Source organism: Talpa occidentalis, unplaced genomic scaffold, assembly GCF_014898055.3.
Source record: "Talpa occidentalis isolate TD23 unplaced genomic scaffold, MPIMG_talOcc4v2.1 talOcc4.12, whole genome shotgun sequence".
In the NCBI taxonomy this organism is placed as follows: Eukaryota; Metazoa; Chordata; class Mammalia; order Eulipotyphla; family Talpidae; genus Talpa; species Talpa occidentalis.
In genome coordinates this window covers 51,442,134-51,464,736 of record NW_023601212.1, presented here as the reverse complement: position 1 = coordinate 51,464,736, position 22,603 = coordinate 51,442,134, and the positions used below count along the sequence as shown (strand labels likewise).

Below are 22,603 nucleotides of genomic sequence, written 5' to 3'. Positions count from 1 at the left end.
TGTGCCAAAGATTTAGCCAAGTTGTGAATGCAAAGGAAACGTCCATGAGGGAAGTTGAAAGTGCTAATCCAGAGAATACATTAATGATAAGAAAGCAAAACAGACTTATTTTTGATATAGAGAAAGTTTTAGTGACCTGGAGAGAAGACCAATCAGTTGCAACTTTCCCTTTAGTCAAAGCCGAATCCAGAACAAGGCCCTACTAACTCTCTTTGAGTCTATGAATTATGAGTGAGGTAAAGAAGCCTCAGGAGAAAAGTTTGAAGATAGCAGTGCTTGGTTTATGAGGGGTAAGGAAAGATGATATTCCTGACATAAAATTGCAAGGTAAAATAGCAAGTGCTAAGATAGAGCTGTAATAAGTTATCTAGAATATCTACTAAGATCATTGATGGAGGAGGTTATACAATACAGTAAATTTTCAGTGTAGATGAAATAGCTTTACAGTATAAGAAAGAAGATGACATCTAGGACTTTCATAGCTAGCCAAAGTAGCCGAAGTCAATTCTTGGTTACAAAACTTCAAAGGACAGACTGACTCTCTTGTTAGGGGACAGCTAGTGACTTTAAATTTAAGCCAATGCTTATTTATCACTCTGAAAAAAACTGGGCCTCTTTAGAATGGTGTTGAAGCTACTCTGTCTGAGGTCTTTAAATGAAACACAAAGTGTGGACATTAGCATGTCTAATATATTAGCATATAGACAGCATGGTTTATATTATTGAGTATTTTAAGTCTTCTGTTGAGATCTAGTAATCAGAAAATACTCATTTCAAAGTGTTATTGTTTATTAACAATTTACTTGGTCTCCCAAGAGCTTTGATGAAGTTGTTCAAGGAGATTAATGTTACTTTCACGCTTGCTAACATAACATCCATTTCACAGTTCATGGATCAAGGAATCACTTTGAATTTCAAGACTTATTACTTATGGGATACATGCTGAAGGCCAGTTACCATAGATAGTGATTCCTCTGGGCAAAGTAACTTGAAAACCTGGAAAAGATTGACCATTCTAGATAGCATTAATGAAATTCATGACCCATGGAAGGGAATAAAAATATCAAAGATAGCTTGGAAGATGTTTATTCCAGCCCTCATAGATGACTTTGAGGAGTTCAAGACTTTGGTGGAAGGAGAAACTGCAGATGTGGTGGAAATAATGAGAGAAATAGAATAAAGTAGAACCTAAGGATGTAAATGAACTGTTACAATCTCACAGTAAAACTTCAGTGGATGAGGAGCTGCTTCCGATGAGTGAGCCAGCAAAGCAGCTTTTTAAGACAGAATTTACTTCAGTAGAAGATTCTGTGAACATTGTTGAAATGACAACAAAAGATTTAGAATATTGCATAAATGTAGTAGAAAAATCAGTGGCAAGGTTTGAGAGGACAGACTCCAATTTAGAAGGAAGTTCTACTGTGGGTGAAATGCTCCCAAAAACATTACATGCTACAGAGAAGTCTTGTGAAAAGAAGAATCCATGAATGTGGCAAACTTTATTGTTGTCTTATTTGAAGAAATTGCCACAGCCACCCCAACCTTCAGCAATCACCATCCTGATAATCTGAAATCTCAGATGATTTTAGAGCAATAAAGTATTTTAAATTAAGGTATATAAATTGTTTTCTCAGACATAATGCTATTGCTCACTTAAAAGACTATAGTATAATCTTAACATAACTTATATGTATTGAAAAACCAAAAATTCATGTGACTCACTTTATTGAAATATTTGCTTTATTATGGTGGTTTGGAACTGAAACTGTGCATTATTTGAAAGATTTTCAGATATATAAAGTTAGATGGTACAGTAAAATATTTTGGTTGTAGCACTAATATTACAAATGCCATATTTCATTATTATTCCATAATTTAAAATTATTTTTTATCTGCCAAATTTAAATTAATTTATAGAAAATATGCCATCTTCATGGTTTTTCAAAGATGGAAAGGACTTCCTCAGGAAATGGGTTTTTCCTCACTGCAATACAAGTAAAAGTCGAACAACTTCATGACAAGGATATAGTAGGGAATAAATGAGCTTGTATATGTGTCATATTTTGGCTTCACAGAAGAGCAGATTGAGATAAAGCTGTGGGAGTGGGAAATTTACTCAGAATGTGATCCCCAGAGGCTTGAGCAGAAAAGAAGGAAGAAGAGAAGTAAGCTAATCAAGGGCTCCACTGCTCTGCTGCCTCTGTGGCTGGGCTGATGAGTTTCAACACGAAGAACCTCCAGCTATGCAGATGTACCTCAGAATAATTCTTCTGAAGGAGAAAAAGCAGGGCATTTTTATAGGACACCTACTCTTCCCCACAAGAGTCAAATTCTTGACTCCCTGGGTGAGGACTGAGTGGCCTTCTGGGATTTTGAGAAAACCCTGAGTCCAAAAAAGCAGTGAGGTACATGCATGAAGTGTGGCAGAGGGTACAAGCTGCCTCCCAGAGTGGCTCAAAGCAGAAGGGCTGAGGGTTGAATCTGCTAATGGAAGCAGCTTAGTGAAGGTCCTGACACACAGAGTGTGCTGCCACATGTACACCGATGGGTTGGTAATACTGTTCAAGAATCAGCTAGTAATTGCAGTTGATACCCTTTAAGAGTGCCTTAATTGACATAGCTGCATAGATTTTCCTTTAGTACCATGTCTGACCAAAAATATTCAACTATTGTTGGTATAATGTGTGACATTAATGGACATCACCAATTGTGTCATTTACCTTGGACCAGACAATAGCTGGTTTGGGGATTCCACTTGCTTTGCATGGTAGAGTTATTGGAACACCTTCAATTGTACTGAGTATCTGCTGCCCATGCTGGATGGTTGGCAGAACTGAAAAAAGAAGCAAGAACCAGAATCTGAGCAACTGCACTTCCATTTTAGCCTCTCCTATATTTAAAGTTGAACTTTTTAAATATATATTAAACACAAAACCTAGCAAAGATTCAACACTTGCTGATAGAAATAGGGAAATTATGTTGTGATCTGAAGTAGTTAATAAAACTTGAAATCGAGCAATAAATTATGTCCAATAACTTTTCTAGTAAAAATAAAAGGGACTGAAGAAACTTCATTTATTTCCCCCCTGGAAATCCAAGATAGGATTATATGTTAACAGTTACATAGCTTACAATTCTCTTTCGTCATTGTATATTCTCTATTAAGCATATGTGAGCTAGTAAACCCACCAGAGAAATGGTTTGGTTAACCACTACACATTAAATATCTGTGTATACCCAAGAATCACTTAGTGAGCCTTTAAATATAACCTAGAAAAAAGAATTTGTTTTCTTAAAAGGAATTCAACAGTAAAACTTGAAGGCCTTAGAATTACATTTAAAAGACTGAAATATAGAATTCTAAGTTAATATTTTTCATTAAGAAGACTAACATACCTTTTGACTTTAGAAAGCAACTGAAGAATTAACATTATGAGTACAAGTAAAAGGAAAAGCAAAAATGTTAATCAATCCATTCTGTATATAACTCCAGTAATTATAACCAACTCACATACAAAAATCTTAACAATACTCAGTGCTCTCAAAATAATTACTTGAACTATAGAAGCTACCATACAAGAAAACTCTTAACATAGAACAATGAGCACAATGCAAGCCAATATGGACCAGGTATATCCCTTCTGTCCCCCAGACAAGAATGGAACAGCTCCCTGCAAGCCAAGCATTCACTGTGCCTCTTGCCTCTATGTCAAATGTGTCCAGAATTACCAGAGTATCCTGGAGCAGAAGTTTGCCAGAACAAGAGATATCAGAGACTTCAGTGTAAAAACCATCTTGGAAGGCTTTGATTAGGTTTGCCACATACTCACATTTTCCTATAGCTGGATTTATTCTTTAGATAATTTCTTCATAAAGAATTGACCTCAAATTTCTATCTCTAAAAAAGAATGTCAGGCTTCTCTCTAAAGTAAGAAATTTAATTTCCATAATCACCATGGAATAGTCAACTTTCAACTATGATATCATTTTGTGGCAACATAGAATAAGCTATTTTCTTAAATGCATATTGAGTTTGACAGCTATAAAGGAAAGTGGCAAATTTAAGCAACAGTTTTGAAATCTGATGACACTTGGGTATGGAAGAGTTGTTTCTTTCCAGATCGTCAATCTCTATAAAGCAATATGACAACGAAAATGGTTTGTCATTTTAGTCTCCATTTATATTTGCATTCATCAATTTATTCTTCTAAGAATTGGGTGAGAGTCCTTTATGAGTATTCTTAAAAGTGAAGAGGCAGAGAGATGAAAGCTTGGCAGTGCTAACAACACAAATACAGAGGTGCAGAAAGGCAGTGATGCTGAATCAATCTAACACAAAGACAAAACTGTAAGATGAATGATTGCTGGCTTAGTTCATGTTAAATGGAATGATTTTTTTAAGACTTATTTTCTAAATTGACTACACATTTTGGACAAAGATGGAAGAAATGATGTTGTGAATTGACACATTATCTTTTAATTATTAAAATTTATTGCATTATGATAAACCACAACATTGGTTTGTCTGCCTTCTCCTCGCTGCTCTGACTTGGCAGACATCACAACTAATTCAGTCACCCTTTCACCTGTGACTTTAATATACAGAAACTTTATTTAGATGAGGTTGTGAGGCTGAAAGAAAGTTCTCACACATGGGCAATCGCCACACATCACAGAATCCAAGTAGAGGAGACATGGATCTCCCATCAGAGGAAATAGGCAATGTCTACCTATCCAGCAACTGCTCAGCCACTAAGAAAATGCCCCTCCTAAAGGTACAGAAGGAAGTGTTCTTTATTCTGAGAAAGTGTGCCCATATTTCAAAATGAGACTGCGCTTTCCAAAATTTTGCTGTTATTTCTGGAAAAAAAAACATATTGCTAGTGAAATAACTGACTGTTTATTTCGGTGGGGTCAACACACCCAAAATTTCCTCCAAATCCTTCTCAACACAATTGTAGGATAAATGATTTTCAGGCTTTCCTGCCCTTCCACCATTAGGATTGCATGCTTGATGGCAGGCACCTGCATTTTGTTACATTGTTATATTTAGTTGTGTTTTACTCTTGTGGGCCATGGATGCAGTACTGATTTATTTGTCAAGAGAAGCAGATGCAGGAGGAAGAAGCCAGAGAGCCCAAAGTGAAGACTCCCCCGGCCCCCCAGTCCCTGCACTACATGTAAAAGCTTAATAAAGGCCTGAGAAACCCACAGGGGGCTCCAGGACTCTCCTTTACCAGGTCTGCTGGGATCATAGATATCCTGTTCTGCCCCTTCCTGCTGCTACAACAATATTCAAGGCAGTTGCTAGAAGCCAAAGGGAAGTGACATGAAGTTATTTTTACACTAGATTCTTAAGCCAGGCCATAATTGCTCTCTGAGAAATCGAAGAGTGGTCTTTAAACACACACATACACACACACACGCACAGAGTTAAACACAGCTATATTCAATTTGGCCTTTAGGCTATAACTAATTTAATGTTTCTTTTGTATTTCTTCAAAATAGTATTTCTTCAAGAATATTTGTGTGAATTTGGTATAAAATTGAAAGAGATAGAAGGCACTATTTACAAAGAAATCTAACATTCTTTGAAACATATACAGCATGTTTGTCAACATTACCTCAATAAAATATACCAAAGCAAAAGTTAAATATATAATTCAAAAAAAAAATGATTCAAAAATAAGGTAACTGTCTCAGTAGTCTCAACACTTTATATATTTAAAAGAAAAAAAGGCAACTATGAATTCATTGTACTCTTTAGCCCCAACTCTTGCCTAACTCTTTGGAGTCCCCACATCAGTATTTATCTACAAACACAATTTGGATGTCCATGCCCAGGAACTAAATATACTCAAGTCCTGAAGCTTTGATAAAAGAGATTCAAAATAAAAAACAAATACGGAAATAAAGTAAAAAGATGATCTCTTCAAAAGAATATGGCCTGCATCCAGTGAAATTTTCAACAGAGCAAGCAGAATTTGGAAATTACTGGAATGTCTAATTCATGTCTTAAAAAAGATTGAATTAACTACCAAAAATAAATGTTCTGTGCTACTTTCTTCCTAAGACTTTCATCCCTGTATACAGAGCTATTTTTTAATATTACACTTAAAAAATAAAATCAATGTTGCAAGTTTTTTTAAAGAAAATATACAAAAATAATTAAGACAATTTCTTAAGCTATGAAGTTGTCATTTAATGGGATATGAAATGTTTGGTAACTGTTAAGCTGTTAGTCACAAATGGAAAAAGACTGCTTCTGGGTTTTCTTATTTGTGACCTTTAAGTTATTTAACTAATACAAGAAGATTGTTTGGAGCACATGGGGTGACCTTTAGAAAAGTTTAGATCATTTCTACTAACACATAAAGGGTTCATTAGTAAGACATGCTTGTTTCTCAATCCAAAAAGAAACGGCAATTTGAATGATATAAGTTCGGATTCCCTGAAATGAAAATGTATTTTTAAACATAATTCTTTGAGAACTGACTTCACTTGTATCAATTAAGGAATTACATACAAAAGTCCTTGACCAGCTGGTGACTCCCAGTAATGTCTTCTTGTGTACATTGGAAAGGGAAATCTGCAATCTTATCAATGTAAATATTGTTCAAGAAATAAAGTTTTTATTAAGAATAACCACTAGGAAAGATCTTCTTCTTTTAACTAGATTTAAGATAAGAACCCAACTTGCTTTGGCAAGAATTACAATCAAGTGTCTCTTACCATGCACATCCACAGTGGTAGTTTTGTTATTGGTTCCAGCAACATTACTAGCCACGCAAGTATATTTGCCTCCATCCTGAAGGCGAACTCTTTCAATATGGAGGCTCCCGTCACTGCGTACAGTAATGTAAGGATTTTGGACCAACTTAAAGAGAAAAAGTCATTTTTAATTAATTTTTTAAAAATTAATTTTATTATTTTTTAAATTTTTACATAATTGTTCATTTTTAAATAATATTTGCTTCCCCCACCCCCTTAGGTGTAGTCCCCATAGTTTCCTTCACCAATGCACCCGTGCACCATCACTTCAGTCCCCTGTACTCCTCCCTCCCTCCCTCTGGTCCCGCTCCCTCCTCCTCCCCTGCAGTATGTCTCTGATTTATAATTGTCCATTTTTGCTTTGTTGTGCTTTGTACTGTTATTATTTTTTTACACTGATGTCTTAATTGGTTCCCCTATATTCCCATTATAGTAGAACCATGTGATATTTTTCTTTTTCCTTCTGGCTTATTTCACTGAGCATAATTCCTTCTAGCTCCATCCACCACGTTGCTGTGAATGGCATGAGTTTATCTGTTTTGATTGCTGAATAATATTCCATTGTGTATATGTACCACATCTTCTTGATCCAGTCATCTATTTTTGGGCATCTGGGTTGTTTCCAGTTTTTACCTATTGTAAATAGTGCTGCAATAAACACAAGGGTACAGGTGTTCTTTTGCATCAGCGTGTTTTTATCCTTTGGGTAGATCCCTAGGAGTGGAATTGCCAGGTCATATGGTAGCTCCATTTTTTAGTAGACTGAGGAACCTCCAGACAGTTTTCCATAGTGGCTGGACCAGTTTGCACTCCCACCAGCAATATAAGAGAGTTCCTTTTTCACCATATCCTTACCAACATTGTTGTTGCTTGTTTTTTTAATGCAATGTTACCTACGCCAAAACTGGATCTGTTTTGTTTCCAACTAGGTTTTTAATGTCTTATAAAGTACAAAACAATTTTAACATCCTTCAATGAAAAATGATGAGCCTAAGTTTTTACCAAGCACAGTATCAATTATATGTCATCATGATATAATTCCCAAATTTATTCCTACTAACTTTTGTCAGAGTATATACATGCTGGAAAAGAGAAATAGACATCACTTGGTTCAAGTTTCTGTAATTTTTTTGTCATCACTCAGGACTCAAATTTCACTAGCAATTTTCACTTTGGGCTTAAATAAGGCCTTTTCAAATGACCACTAGCAAGTCACTTGATATTTTTATTTTGGCACATAAATACTCATTCGAGTCAAAAGAAAGTGACAATCTCAACACTCACGCCAGTCATTGACAGATGCAAATATTAGAAGACAATGCAGGCTATAGGAGGTGTGTCAGAGAATGCTGGAAATAATCTCAGGTAAAATTAATCCCTTCCAAATCTGCACCATTTATGCACTTTACTCATTAAAGGGATATGTTACTGTTCAAACAGTATCATGTTGTGTTGTAAAGGTATTTATCATCGAAAAAGTTGTACTAATTTTTCTTAGGTTGTTACACAAATATGAACAATTTTATATCTTATTCCATGGAGACAATTCACTCCTACTTGATATTTCAAGAAGAGAGTGAGGCTAACTATTCTGGAAAATGGAAAGAAAAATGCTCTGACTAAATGAAAATTGATTTCCATGAATAATAGCATGTTTACAGAAAATCCTCATGGAATTGTAAACATTTTTCACTTCCTTTCATAATTAAGAATTAAACACTGAAAAACAAAGACATAAAATAGAACCACATATTTAAATAATTCATAATAAGAGAAAAAATGCTTGAAGTTAATAATAATAAAGGTTAATATATAAAATGGAAGACTTTCCTGCAAATCTTAACATTTCATTATGCCATGCAATGGATATAAATATATTAAAATGTTATGTAAATGACTTGTTTTAACTTTTATGTATTCTCAGAAGAGTTGTGACATGGAATTTAATAAAAAATAATAAAAATGATACCATTGACTATTTTTCAATCTCATTAATTCCTAAGTAATATGAACTGTGTAAACATGTGAACACTGAAGAACAGCCATGTTACACTTACAAACCATATTTATTAAACTGATATTTCATGGTTAGAATACTGAAAGCATGGGTTTAAAATGTTCTTACCATTGCTGAATTCTTCATCCACCGACGTTCTGGAATGGGATTTCCAGCCAACAGAGCACAGGGCAAAGTCAGCTGCTGTCCTTCAATTACACTGGCCACTGATGGGCTGATTCCAATAAGTGGAGCAACTGAATCAGAGAAACCACAGGCACTCAGCTCTATTTCACCCAAAAGGAGGACAAACTATTTTATAGTCCTCTTTAATGATGCTTTAAGAATTGAGTTTTTAAGAACAAATTTTTAAAATATAAATAAGCATAAATTTGAAGGTAGAGATAAAGGACTCTTCTAATCACTGGGAGACTCAATTAAAGAAGTAATTGCATAAAGGTAGAGAAGTTTACAAAAAGAAGAGTAAGTTTATGACATGGAAGATGAGAAATGACAAGCTAAGAAATTTGCAACGTATTTAGTACACAAATGAAGAGTGACTAAAAGATAAAAATGAAATAATTAGAACTATTTTCAGGAAATATTAATTTGAAAACTGAATAGTATTTATTGAAGAAGTGAAAAACACAAAAGATGAGATCAGTGAGCCAGATGCTATCATATAATGGCTCAAGGAAATAAAATGAGATGGACTGCCTTAAGTGGAATGGTAAAGAAGTATTGTAAAGATCTTATTTTCTAGAAATCAGTGAATAAGTTTAAGATAAATCAAAGTAAAATTCCCCAAGAGTCTACTTGGAAAATTTAAGGTATGTGTAAATGAAGAATGGGATAAACATAAAGAAAAATTGATATATGCATATTAATGAGGAACATACACTGACAGGTTTAAAAATCACATTAAATGCTGTAGTAATTTAAACAATGTAGTCCTAATGCACAAATAGACATAGATGTAAGACCCAGTAAAAAGAAGACAGAAATGTAAATTCAGCATGTGAACAAATGCCAATAAGTCTAATAAATGGGAAAAGAATACTTAAGAAAGATAATGAAATTAATGTGTAGCACGTAGAACAAACAATATGATATTCTTATTTTATATCATATACCAAAATAATTCCAAATTAACTATAGTGATAAATGTAAAAAAGTTAACCAGAAAAGCACTTTACCACCTTAGTATCTATTTAGACTTAAATCAATTCGTTCAAACTGACCTTCATTTTTTCAAATGAAAGATAAGGAAGTTTGGATGAATGACCTCCATTTCTAACAATCTATGACTTGGGGTGGAGACAAAAAGCTAGTCCAGAGATCAGATATCTTTTTTCTTTAAGTGGCATAAACAGGAGATGATACAGTAAAAGAAGCTGGATGATATTGAAGTATATGTGTTTAAGCACATGATTGATCTTACCAAGTCCTGTCACTGTTACTGTTGTCTGGGACTGGATTTTTCCAAACTGGTTTTCAGCTTCACAAATATAGGTTCCTTTATCACTTGCCCATAAGTCTAAAAAGAAGAGACCATTTACTAAATCAACACCATCTATGGAGCATTAACTATGTTCCAGGTGGTACTGGGATCTGTGGATGGGAAGGACAGTGCTGTCTTCTGGTAGTTCCCATTCTAAGGGAGAAGACACACATAAAATAATCACACTGCAGTAGGATAAAAGCCATAACATGAGTTTTAAACAATGTACTGTGAGAGCCAGAGACGGGAGTGACAGATCATATATAGGGGAGTTAGGGAAGGTACACATAGAGGTTATATTTGAACTTACCCTAAATAGCAGGTAGATTGACGAATACAAAGCACAAATGCACAGAGATATATGCACCCTATGTTCACTGGAGCATTATATACAATAGCCAGGAATTAGAAACAACCTAGATGCCCACTGACAGACGAGTGGAAAGGGAGATATGGTATATATATATGCAATAGAATATTACTCAGCTATACAAAAACATGAAATCCTGCCATTTGCAGCAACATGGACAAACCTAGATGGTATTACGCTTAGTAGAATAAGTCACATGAAGAAAGCTAAATATTGTATGATTTCATTTAGATATGGTGCATAAAGAATCAAAACAAAGTAAAACAAAAATAAACCTTTAGACTATAACACCAAATTATTGGATATCAGAAAAGAACAGGAAGGTGAATGGGTAAATTGAGCAAATAGAGAATATATATGGTGAATGATGGAATTCTACTTTTAGTGGTGAAAACTATAAAGTAGTATAAACAGGTGCTGATTTATAATGATATACAGCTGAAACTTATATAGTATTATGATTCAATGTTGTTTCAATTAAAACTGACATTAAAAACACAGCTGGTAGGATAAAAAGGCAGCCTAAACTTATGGGTTACAAAGGCAGAAGAATGATTTGAAAAAAATGACAATCTATTCAAAGAATAGAACAATGGCCACTACACCACCCTAAGGGCATTGTGGAAGTTTACAGGGGAAATTTGATTTGGGGAGTTTGTTGGCATTTGCATGGAACACATTCACAAAATAAACAATTATCCAAATCCAGCAAGACTTTTGAAGGTACCACTGGAAATTCGTGGATCTGATGACTCTCTTTAATCATACATGCCTACAAAATAACTCTGTGTGAATGAAAGAAAATAAAAAACTTCAGCCAGAATTGCCACTATTTTAGAAAATTCCTTCACTAGTTTTCATTTTTGAATCATCAGTCCCATATTCCTGCTTTGATCTACATTTGAGTTGTCAAATATATGGGAATGCTATATAAATGTGTATGCATAGTTCATGAAGCCAGAGCTGTTCAGAATATTTTAATATAAATTACTTTCTTTTATCTTCCTTGGTGCTCCATTTTGGATATTAAAATAATTTTCATTATCTAGGTACATTGAATATACCTACATATTTTTTCAGGATAATAACAAGAACATTACAAAATATTTTTCATTAAAAGGGTGATAGGGTAGTCAGAATGAAGACTACTAGGTTACAAGTTGGGTGGATGTAGTTAGGAAACCAAAAATGAAAAGGTAGACCAGTACCTTATAAAGACTGTGGTTTCATCTTGTGAGCAAAAGGGGAGACAAGATAAGTTGTTAAATAGGGAAATGATTATCATTTTCACAAATATCTTAAGATAAGCACAGCTTAATCTGTTGACAGATCATGATTTTAGCAGAGTAAATGTAGCTTTCCATAACGAATAATTTCATAGGATCTCTATAAACAGCAGTAACAAAGTTTTTACTCCTCTGTTAATCATAGGCAAATAACTGAACAATTGTATTAGTAAACTCAGGCAGTGTCCACTCTAAACAATAATAAACATTTATTTGCAAAGGGAAATGCAGCAAATCGCCTGGTTAATAAGTCATGCATTGCTTCTAACCAAGATGTTTCCCATATAATCAACCCGGTCCTAATTGCGCAGAAAATCAAAATTCCACTCAAACTAAGTTTCTAATCATGAGTGTCCTTCCAGATGATTATATGATACAATTAAGCATCCATTGGTCAATACATTGCCCTTTTATTTTTCCTTTTTTAAATCTCATCTAATTGGCTTGTTTTCAAGCAATTGTGTTCCCTTTGGACTGCTCTTCAACACCATTATCACCCTAACCTCCTCACATTTTTTCTCTCTCATTTCTGTACTTATCCTGCAAGAGTTGTTCTGAAACTACTTTCATAGGCTTTTTCCTGTCTTTGAAGTTTGGGGATCTATTTTCTCTCCCTTACCAAGAGCTCTTCTTTACTTGCATTTTTCAGAGCCTGCACAATTTGAGCCAATCTAATATGAGTACTTCCAATATGTACACTTAGTACTTACTGCTCATAAATATACACATCCTTTATTGAAGGTTTTCTATAAAATACCTCAAAGATGCAATTACTTTTTAAAGATCAATTAATGATCTAAATGTTATTATTCATCTAAGGTTACTATTCAAACATTTTTGAAAAGGTATAAAATGCTTACAAATATCTGAATGCTTAATGGTTTTGGGGTAAGAGTTTCAGATGAGAGAGTACTTGACTTTTTCTTTAACCTTTTGATCCAGGTAGGAGGTGTTTAATCAAGGAGGCTTCAGAGGATATATGGTCCCTATGCATATGGTTATGTTTTGCTAGCCAAAAATAATGAAACTTTACTACTAGTAATATAATGCTTTCTACACAGTCAGTACAAAGTTCAATGAGATGTGATCACTTATTCATCTATAGCCCACTAACTCTATCTGCAATAAAAAGCAGTAAGATGTGAATAAATTACATTGCTTCATTAGCCTATATGATATATTAATGACATGCATTTGGATAAAATATCCATTTATGACAATTACCATATATAAGAGTTTAATACTATTTTAAAGTGACATGTAACAAACACAAAACGTGTTGGCAAAATTAACTTACTATTCTAAATGCCGCAATAGCTATATCAAAATTTAATATAAATATACACATATCTGTATAAAATACATTTCCTTTAACCTACTTGAAATAAAGAGTGCTCCTGTTCTTAGTTGACTGATGGAACTCAATGAAAAGGGTCTTGAGAAGATTGGCATGTTGTCTAACCTTCGCCATTTAATCTTTGGTTCTGGATAACCCTGGACATAGCAAGGTAATGTCACATTTGAGCCAATTTCCATAGACACATCAACAGGTTCTTGTATGAAAACTGGAGGTGCTGGAAGATATTATAAGTAAAAATAAAAAAAACAGCATTAGTGAAGTAGACAGACATATCAAATACAAATTTAATAAATTGTCAACAGATTGAATTTGAATTAAATCATTGTTTACATGACATTATAAATTTACCTCTGAAGTATTGCTGTCAGCTACTGAAATAGCAACTATTTTATACTTTATGAATGGATAGCAAAATGAAGAAGTGCAACTATTTCCCTAAACTGATAAATGAAAAGATTTGGAATTTAAATGAAGATTACCTTAAAAGAATTTTTCATTTTAGGAATTTATTACCAATTTTAATTTATATCACATTATTCAAGTCTTTAAACTTTCTAATAAATAAGACTGCCTTGGAATAAAATATCTTTGAGGATTATAGGGGAGGGCGGAGCAACATGGTGGCGAGGAGACACTGCGAGTAAGATCTCCCATTAAAAAAAAAAAAAGTTAATAGGGAGGAAAAGCGGCAGGTCCCAGTGAGAACTGGGACACGGATTATAAACGGACGACTCCAGCAAACTACCCGAAGAAGAAAGTGGCCATAAAAGAGGACCAGAAGGGAGGAAAGCGCAGAACCCTGCTCCCCTCCCCCACCCACAGAGTCGGCACTCTCCGACCAATGGAAAGGAGGAAACAAAACAAACTAAAACGACCAACAAGAACAAACTACTCATCAAGCGGGACTGTGAGTGGAAAGGAACTATTGCAGCCACCACACCCCGTGAACGGGAGCTGTGGAGAACCCTGCAGGATTCGCCACAGCGGTGAGCGAACGGCTCCAGGCGCCATTAGAGAACAACAGACTCTGGAGACCCGCACACAGCCCCCAGCCGGCTGGTAAGCTTGCGTGGAAAAGCAGCGCGCGCTTGGCACGCTTGAAAAGCAAACTCAGATCGGGATCGCGGCTGCCCAGGTCTCCGCTCCTGAGATCTAGGCTTGCGGGGAGACGCACGGAGGCCCTCACTGAAGTGAAAGTCCCTCACTGAGTGAGCAGGAACCAGGCGCCCAGGCACGGGAGCGGGGTGCAAAAGGCGCCATTCCCGCGCCACTGAACTGGGCTACAGCCCGCATCCTGGAACTGAGGGCTTTGGAACTGAGACCCAGGGCACGAAATTCGGGGCGTGGGTTATCCACGACGGTGGGGCACAAGGCAGACACAGCACCCCAAAGCCGTTGAGGTTTACCCTACCATTCCCGCTCTTTTCCCTGTCCCACGGGGTGGGGTGGGGGGCGAAAAACAGCCCCCCAAGGACAATAGGAGAGATCTCTGGCGCCACCTAGCGACCAGAAAAAAAAATTCACTAACACCCCATAGAACAGGGAAATTTCTTAAGACTGCTAGAAAAGGGCAGAAGGCTCCCGGAGGAGACAGTGGCCAGCTGGGAAGTTAGCCCACGCCAGGCCCCTTCCGTCCAGCAAGCAGTCTGAGCCCACAGAGGGAACAGGCATCCACGGCTGGGGCAGACCGGGCGGCAGAAGAGTGTGCCTGAGACCGGATGCGCAGGGACTGAGTCCCGCGTCGCCATTTTAGAACAGGGACATTTCTTCAGTAAAGACTGCCTGAAACCAGCAGAAAACTCCCTCAGAAGCCAGAGATGGCTCCTGAAGGAGCCAGAGGGGAGCGGAGAAGTTCACCCACGATGCCGGCCAGTCCGAGCAGCACTGTGTCCCAATGCATACGACAAATTAGAAAACAGACAGTAGGGAGTAGAAGAACCACACGCAACCTAACAACTCCTCAGGAAAAAAGCACACCACAAAAAGAAAACCACCCCCCAGATTACAACGACAGTAACTTGGAAGAACTTCTGAGACTTCCAGAAAGAGAATTTAAAATTGCCATGATTAAAAAAGTGACAGAAGTCATAAAGGAAAACAATGATATGAGAAAAATAATCAACGATCAGAAGAATGAAATTGAGTCCCTAAAGAGGGAAGCAAAAGAAACACAGGAGAACAAAGAATTAATGGAGGCACTAAAGAACTCTGGGAAAAGCAATGAAAGCAGAATAGATGAAAATGGAAGAACGAATAAGTACTCTTGAAGACACAGAAATAAAAAGGACCAAAACAGAAAAGGAAAGAGAAGTACGAAGGAAAAAGAATGAAGAAAGACTTTGGGAACTATCTGACTCCATGAGGAAAGGAAATATAAGAGTTATAGGAATTCCAGAAGGAGAAGAGAGAGATATAGGAACAGAGAAAATATTCCAGGAGATAATTGAAGAGAACTTCCCAAACACGAAGAAGGAGCTGAAAATTGATATACAAGAAGCAAGAAGAACACCAAACTTCCATGATGAAAGGAAAAATACGTCAAGACACATAATAGTAAAGCTCCTAAGAATCCAGGACAAGGAAAAAATAATGAAGCTGACAAGAGGGAAGAAACAGATAACATTCAAAGGAAAACCAATCAGGCTGACATCAGACTTCTCTGAAGAAACACTACGGGCAAGGAGAGAATGGAGGGACATAGTCAACAGACTCCAAGAAAACAGATGCCAAACAAGAATACTCTATCCCGCAAAGCTCTCCTTCCTCTATGAAGAAAGAATAAGGACATTCCCAGAAAAACAGAAACTCTGGAAATTCATTATGACTAAACCCCCACTCCAAAAAATACTACAAGGAATCCTAAAGCTAGAACCTCAGAGGGACGAATAACAATGAAAGAAGGCCAAAAAAAAAGTTATTAAAAGAATAAATAAATAAAATCAAAGGAAAGACAAACACAATGGCAAATACAAATGCTAACATATCAATATTAACTCTAAATGTAAATGGACGAAACTCTTCAATAAAAAGACACAGAGTCGCAGGCTGTATTAAGAAACAAAACCCAACCTTTTGCTGTCTCCAGGAAACACATTTAGCTACAAAAGATAAAAATAGGCTCAAAGTTAAAGGATGGAAAACAATCCTACAAGCAAATGGGCCAAAAAAGAAAACAGGAACAGCTATACTTATATCAGATAAAACAGACTTCAAACTCAAAAAAATAAAAAGAGACCCCAATGGTCACTACATTATGATCAAGGGGACAATAATTCAAGAAGAAATAACACTCATTAACATATACTCACCAAATGAAGGAGCACCAAAATATATCAGAAAACTGCTGTCCTCTCTGAAAACAGACATCAGAGAAAACACATACGTAGTGGGAGACTTCAACACACCACTATCAACAATGGATAGATCAACAAGACAAAAAATAAGTAAAGAAACTAAAGCTCTAAATAAGGACCTAGAGCATTTGGGCTTAACAGACATCTATAGAACATTAAACCCCCCAAAAACGGAGTACACATTTTTCTCAAGCGCACACGGATCATTCTCCAAGATCGATCACATACTGGGGCATAAGACAAACATCAACAGATACACCAAGATTGAAATCATATCAACCATCTTTTCTGACCATGAAGGCATCAAACTAGAAATAAACCATAAAAAGAAGGCAAGGAACTCTCCTACCTCATGGAGATTAAAAGCCACACTACTGGAAGACCACTGGACCAATGAGGAAATCAAAGAAGAAATTAAAAAATTCTTTGAATTGAATGACAAGGAGGACACCAATATCCTAAATGTATGGGATGCAGCAAAAGCAGTAATAAGAGGAAAATATATAGCAATAGAAGCTCACATCAAGAAACAAGAAAGAACTCAAAGAAACAACCTAATCTCGAAGCTCAAAGATCTAGAAAAAGAACAACAAAAAAAACCCAAAACCAGTAGAAGAAAAGAAATAATAAAAACCAAAGCAGAAATAAATGAAATTGAAACTAAAAAAACAATCCAAAAGATCAATGAAACCAAGAGCTGGTTCTTTGAAAAAATCAATAAAATAGACAAACCCCTAGCCAGGCTCACAAAGGAAAAAAGGGAGAAAGCACAAATAAACAGGATCACAAATGAAAGAGGAGAAATCACAATGGACACAGCAGAAATCAAAAGAATAATCAGTAACTACTATGAACAGTTATATGGAAACAAGTTCAACAATCTAGAGGAGATGGACAAATTCCTACAACTCTACAATCACCCAAAGCTAGATAAAGAAGAAATAGAACACCTAAACAGACCAATTACAATTAGCGAAATTGAAATGGTAATCAAAAACCTCCCCAAAAACAAAAGCCCAGGACCTGATGGATTTACAAATGAATTCTACCAAACATTCAGAGACGAATTAGTGCCTATCCTTCACAAACTCTTCCAAAAAATTGAGAAGGAAGGGACAATACCAAACACGTTCTATGAAGCCCAACATTACACTAATACCAAAACCGAACAAGGACAACATGAAAAAGGAAAACTACAGGCCAATCTCCCTAATGAACACTGATGCAAAAATCCTTAATAAAATTTTAGCTACCAGAACCCAACAATGTATCCATAAGATAATTCACCATGACCAAGTAGGATTCATTCCAGGGACACAAGGATGGTTTAACATCCGAAAATCAATCAACGTTATCCAACACATCAACAAAAAAAAAATATAAAAACCATATGACAATATCAATAGATGCTGAGAAAGCTTTTGACAAAGTGCAACACCCATTCATGATAAAAGCCCTTGAAATTCTTGGGATACAAGGAACATACCTCAACATCATAAAGGCCATCTATGACAAGCCAACAGCCAGTATCATTCTCAATGGTGAAAAGCTGAAAGCAATTCCATTAAGATCTGGAACAAGGATGTCCACTCTCACCACTGCTTTTCAATATAATACTGGAAGTCCTAGCCAGTGCAATAAGACAAGAGAAAGACATACAAGGAATCCAAATAGGAAAAGAAGAAGTCAAACTATCACTATTTGCAGATGATATGATAATATACATAGAGAACCCCAAAAACTCCACAGAAAAACTAATTCAACTCATCAATCAGTTCAGTAAAGTGGCAGGATACAAAATCAACACGCAAAAGTCAGTAGCCTTCCTATACACAAACAACAAATCTGAAGAAGAAGAAATAAAAAAAAACCATCCCTTTTATTATTGAAACAAAAAAAATCAAATATTTGGAAATAAATCTAACAAAAGAGGTAAAGTACCTATAAAAAAGAAAACTATAAAACACTGTTCAAAGAAATAGAAGAAGACACAAAGAAATGGAAAGACATCCCCTGCTCATGGATTGGAAGAATAAACATTATTAAAATGGCCATCCTACCAAAAGCAATATACAGATTCAATGCTATTCCAATAAAAATTTCAATGTCATTCTTCAAAGAAATAGAACAATTATTGATGAAATTCATATGGAATCACAAAAAACCCCGAATAGCCAAAGCTCTCCTGAAAAAAAAAGAAGGGAATGGAGGCATCACACGCCCAGACTTCAAACTATACTACAAAGCCATAATCATCAAAACTGCATGGTATTGGAACAAGAACAGACATACAGACCAATGGAATCGAATAGAAAATCCAGAAATAAACCCACAGATTTATGGTCAACTAATCTTTGACAAAGGAGCAAAGACTATGCATTGGAGCAAAGAAAGTTTGTTCAATAAATGGTGCTGGGAAAACTGGGTCGCTACATGCAAAAGAATGAACCTTGACCACTATCTCACACCATACACAAAAACCAACTCAAAATGGATTAAAGAACTAGACATAAGACATGAAACCATAAAATATATAGAAGGAAATATAGGCAAAACACTACGTGATTTGCACATCAAATACATCTTTACAGACACATCACCCAAAGCAGTGATAGTGAAGGCAAAGATAAACAGCTGGGACTACATCAAATTAAAGAGCTTCTGCACAGCAAAAGAGACAATAACAAAAACAAAGAGAAACTCCACCAACTGGGAGAACATTTTTGCACCCAACACTAATGATAAAGGACTGATCACAAAAATCTGCAAAGAGCTGATGAGACTCAACAACAACAAAGAAAATAACCCAGTCAAAAAATGGGCAGAAGAGCTAAAAAGAAACTTCTCTGAAGAGGAAATGCAAATGGCCAACAGGCATATGAAAAAATGTTCAACATCACTTGTAATCAGGGAAATGCAAATCAAAACTACCATGAGATACCATCTCACACCAGTGAGAATGGCACATATTAAATAAACTAGCAACAACAAATGTTGGCGAGGGTGTGGAGAAAAAGGAACGCTTCTGCACTGTTGGTGGGAGTGCAAACTGTTCCAACCACTATGGAGAGCTGTGTGGAGATTTCTAGATCTACTAAACATAGACCTTCCATATTATCCAGCAATTCCACTCCTAGGTATTTACCCAAAGGACACAGAAACATCAATTCCAAAGAACACCTGCACCCCTATGTTTATAGCAGCACTATTTACAATAGCTAAGCTTTGGAAACAACCCAAATGCCCAAAAATAGATGACTGGATCAAGAAGATGTGGTACATATATACCATGGAATATTACTCAGCATTCAAAAAAGATAAACACATGGAATTTGCAGCAACATGGATGGCACTGGAAGGGATCATGCTCAGCGAAATAAGCCAAAAAGAAAAAGAAAAATACCGGATGGTCTCACTCATAGCAGGAATCTAGAAAACTTAAATAAGGGACCAGGAAAATGAATAACTATAAGAAAGTGAAAATCAAAATCAACAAAAAACTATGAACCAGAGACACTTTTTGGGTGGTGGGGGGTGTGAGGGGAGGGATTGGGTTCAGAATGGGGGGGTTGCAATTGTATGGGGAAAATAAAAATAAAATTTATTATTAAAAAAAGAAATAGATAAAAAAAAATCTTTAAGATTTTCTAAAACTTATTGCTTTTATAAATGAAATTCATTTGTATCAGAGTTTAGTCTTCAACAGATCATTATATAAGAAGCTAATGGTATTAAATCCTTGTTCTATTCCATTTAAGAAACTTAAGCTTGAGAACAATACAAATTAAAGTAACAGTGTAACATCTGATAATGAGACAAATAGGGAAAACTTAACCTCAAGAAGAACTAAGAAATGGTTTAAAAATTAAAAAGTTAAGGAAGAAAGGATCCAGTTATCCACATAATTCAACTAACCACAAAAGCTGGGAGAAAGAATTAGAAATTCATCAGAAGTACACCTTGGAAAATGCAGGAAAGCAATAGAGGGAAAATTCTCTCAGCAAGCCCAAATAGATGGGGTTTTCAATATGCCCCACAGAACTGACGAGTAATAATATTTGAGGCATGAGGAAAGGGAAAATAAATAGGGTACCATTAAACTCTGCATTTCTGGTGGGAATGCAAACTGGTCCAACCACTGTGGAAAGCTGTGTGGAGGACCCTCAAATTACTAAAAATGGATTTACCATATGACCCAGCATCCCACTCCTAGGAATCTACCCAAAGGACACAAATACATTAATTCAAAAGGATACTTGCACTCCTACATTCATTGCACACTATTTACAATAGGTAAAATATGGAAACAACCTAAATGCCCCAAAACAGATGACTGGATCAAGATGTGGCATATATAGACAATGAAATAGTACTCAGCAATCAAAAAATATAAACTTATGCCATTTGCAACAACATGGATAGAGCTGGAAAGGATTATGCTCAGTGAAATAAGTCAGAAGGAAAAAAAAATATCAGATGGTTTCACATGTAGGAGGAATATAGGGAAAGGGATCAGGAAAAAAAAAAAAGACAAAACTAGCAGTCACATTGGGCCTCCCTAGCGGCCTAGGGGTTAAGTCTCAGTGCTACCACCATGAAGGTCCACCATGACGTACAGCCTGAGGTCAATCCCCATCCAAAGAGCAGCAGACTTCTCCTGTTTCACCTGCTGCTCCCCTTGGCAATATATTTCAGCAGATCTGTGTGTTCTGTTCTCCACTCTGTCTCTGTTGAATCCTCTCATTCCCCGCACCTCTGTACCCCACTTCTACACAAAAATAAATAAAATCTTTAAAAACCCCCAAAAAACTAGCATGGGCCTCCCTGTTATCCATAACCACTATAGCACGAGCTCAATCCCTGGCCAGGGAACTACCCACATGGCACAGCAGACCTCTCCTGGCTCACCTGCTGCTCCCCTCAGCAGTGTATTTCAGTCAATCTGCCTGTTCTGTTCCCCACTCTATCTCTGATGAATCCTCTCACCCTCCCACACATCTAACCTGTATCCTGGTTCTTGTATGCATAAATAAATAATAATAAAAAAAACTAGTAGTCAAACTATAAATTGGAGACATTTGTCAGGGTAGTGGGAGGGAAAGGGATCAAAACGGGAGGGAAGAGCACAAGAGTCTATGGTGATGGTTCACAGATGTCTTGGTGGTGGTAATTTTATGGGGACACCACCTGAAATCAAACATTGTACAAAAATTAATGACACAAAAATATATAAATTTAAAAAACTGCAAGAAAATAAATAGGGTACCATTAGAGGTAATGGATGAAAGATTCTAAGAGAAGGCACCTTACATAGGTATTTTTGGCAATATCCAGTTCACGCATTGGTTAAGAATTCAAACAACTCTCACTTATAAAGCCTGGGGCTATGTTAAGTACTTTCTATTAATTATCTTGTTTAATCTTAATAAGATCGCTATAAGGTAGGTACTATTATTACCCCAATTTTATAGATGAAGACAATGATCATTAATTGGCTGAATATCACTTAATTTACTAAGTTCAAAGGTGAAGCTAGGATTGAAAACCAGGTTGATCGACTCTGGAGTCACAATTCTTTGCCATTTTATCAACCTCTTCTGTTCTATGTTTACAGGCAAATAAGAATGGGTGTAGAGATCACTCTTTCCTCCTCAATGGGAATTTTGGGACTTTGGAGTACCACTGAATTCCCAGCAGCTTTAGTTCTTATTAGCCTGGATTAAAGAACCTCTTCTAACTTTGCAACCTCATACCCCATTATTTCTCTATATAATTCCTACTCCCCCAACAATTATAACTCCTTATTATTCTCCAAACCAGGATTGGCCTTTCACATGTGTAACCCGCCATCCCCCTTAAATGCTGATGTTACGTTTGATCTCTGGTAATTGAAATACTGGCAATCCTTGAGACCAGTTGAAAAGGCCCCTCCCTTATGCAAGTCTTACCCTGCCAGATGGACAAGA

General features: G+C 36.2%; 1 protein-coding gene across 2 annotated transcripts in view; it reads right to left on the bottom strand.

Moving 5' to 3' along the window:
• HMCN1 (hemicentin 1) overlaps positions 1-22,603 on the bottom strand; it is a 508,306-nt gene that overhangs the window by 241,008 nt on the left and 244,695 nt on the right. For both annotated transcript variants that reach the window (XM_037506314.2, XM_054693419.1), the window contains exons 16-20: positions 13,304-13,498; positions 10,209-10,304; positions 8,897-9,024; positions 6,733-6,877; positions 2,721-2,833 (exon numbers count right to left, since the gene is read on the bottom strand). In XM_037506314.2, the coding sequence (XP_037362211.1) occupies positions 2,721-2,833; positions 6,733-6,877; positions 8,897-9,024; positions 10,209-10,304; positions 13,304-13,498 (677 nt within the window). The remainder of the gene's footprint in view (positions 1-2,720; positions 2,834-6,732; positions 6,878-8,896; positions 9,025-10,208; positions 10,305-13,303; positions 13,499-22,603) is intronic.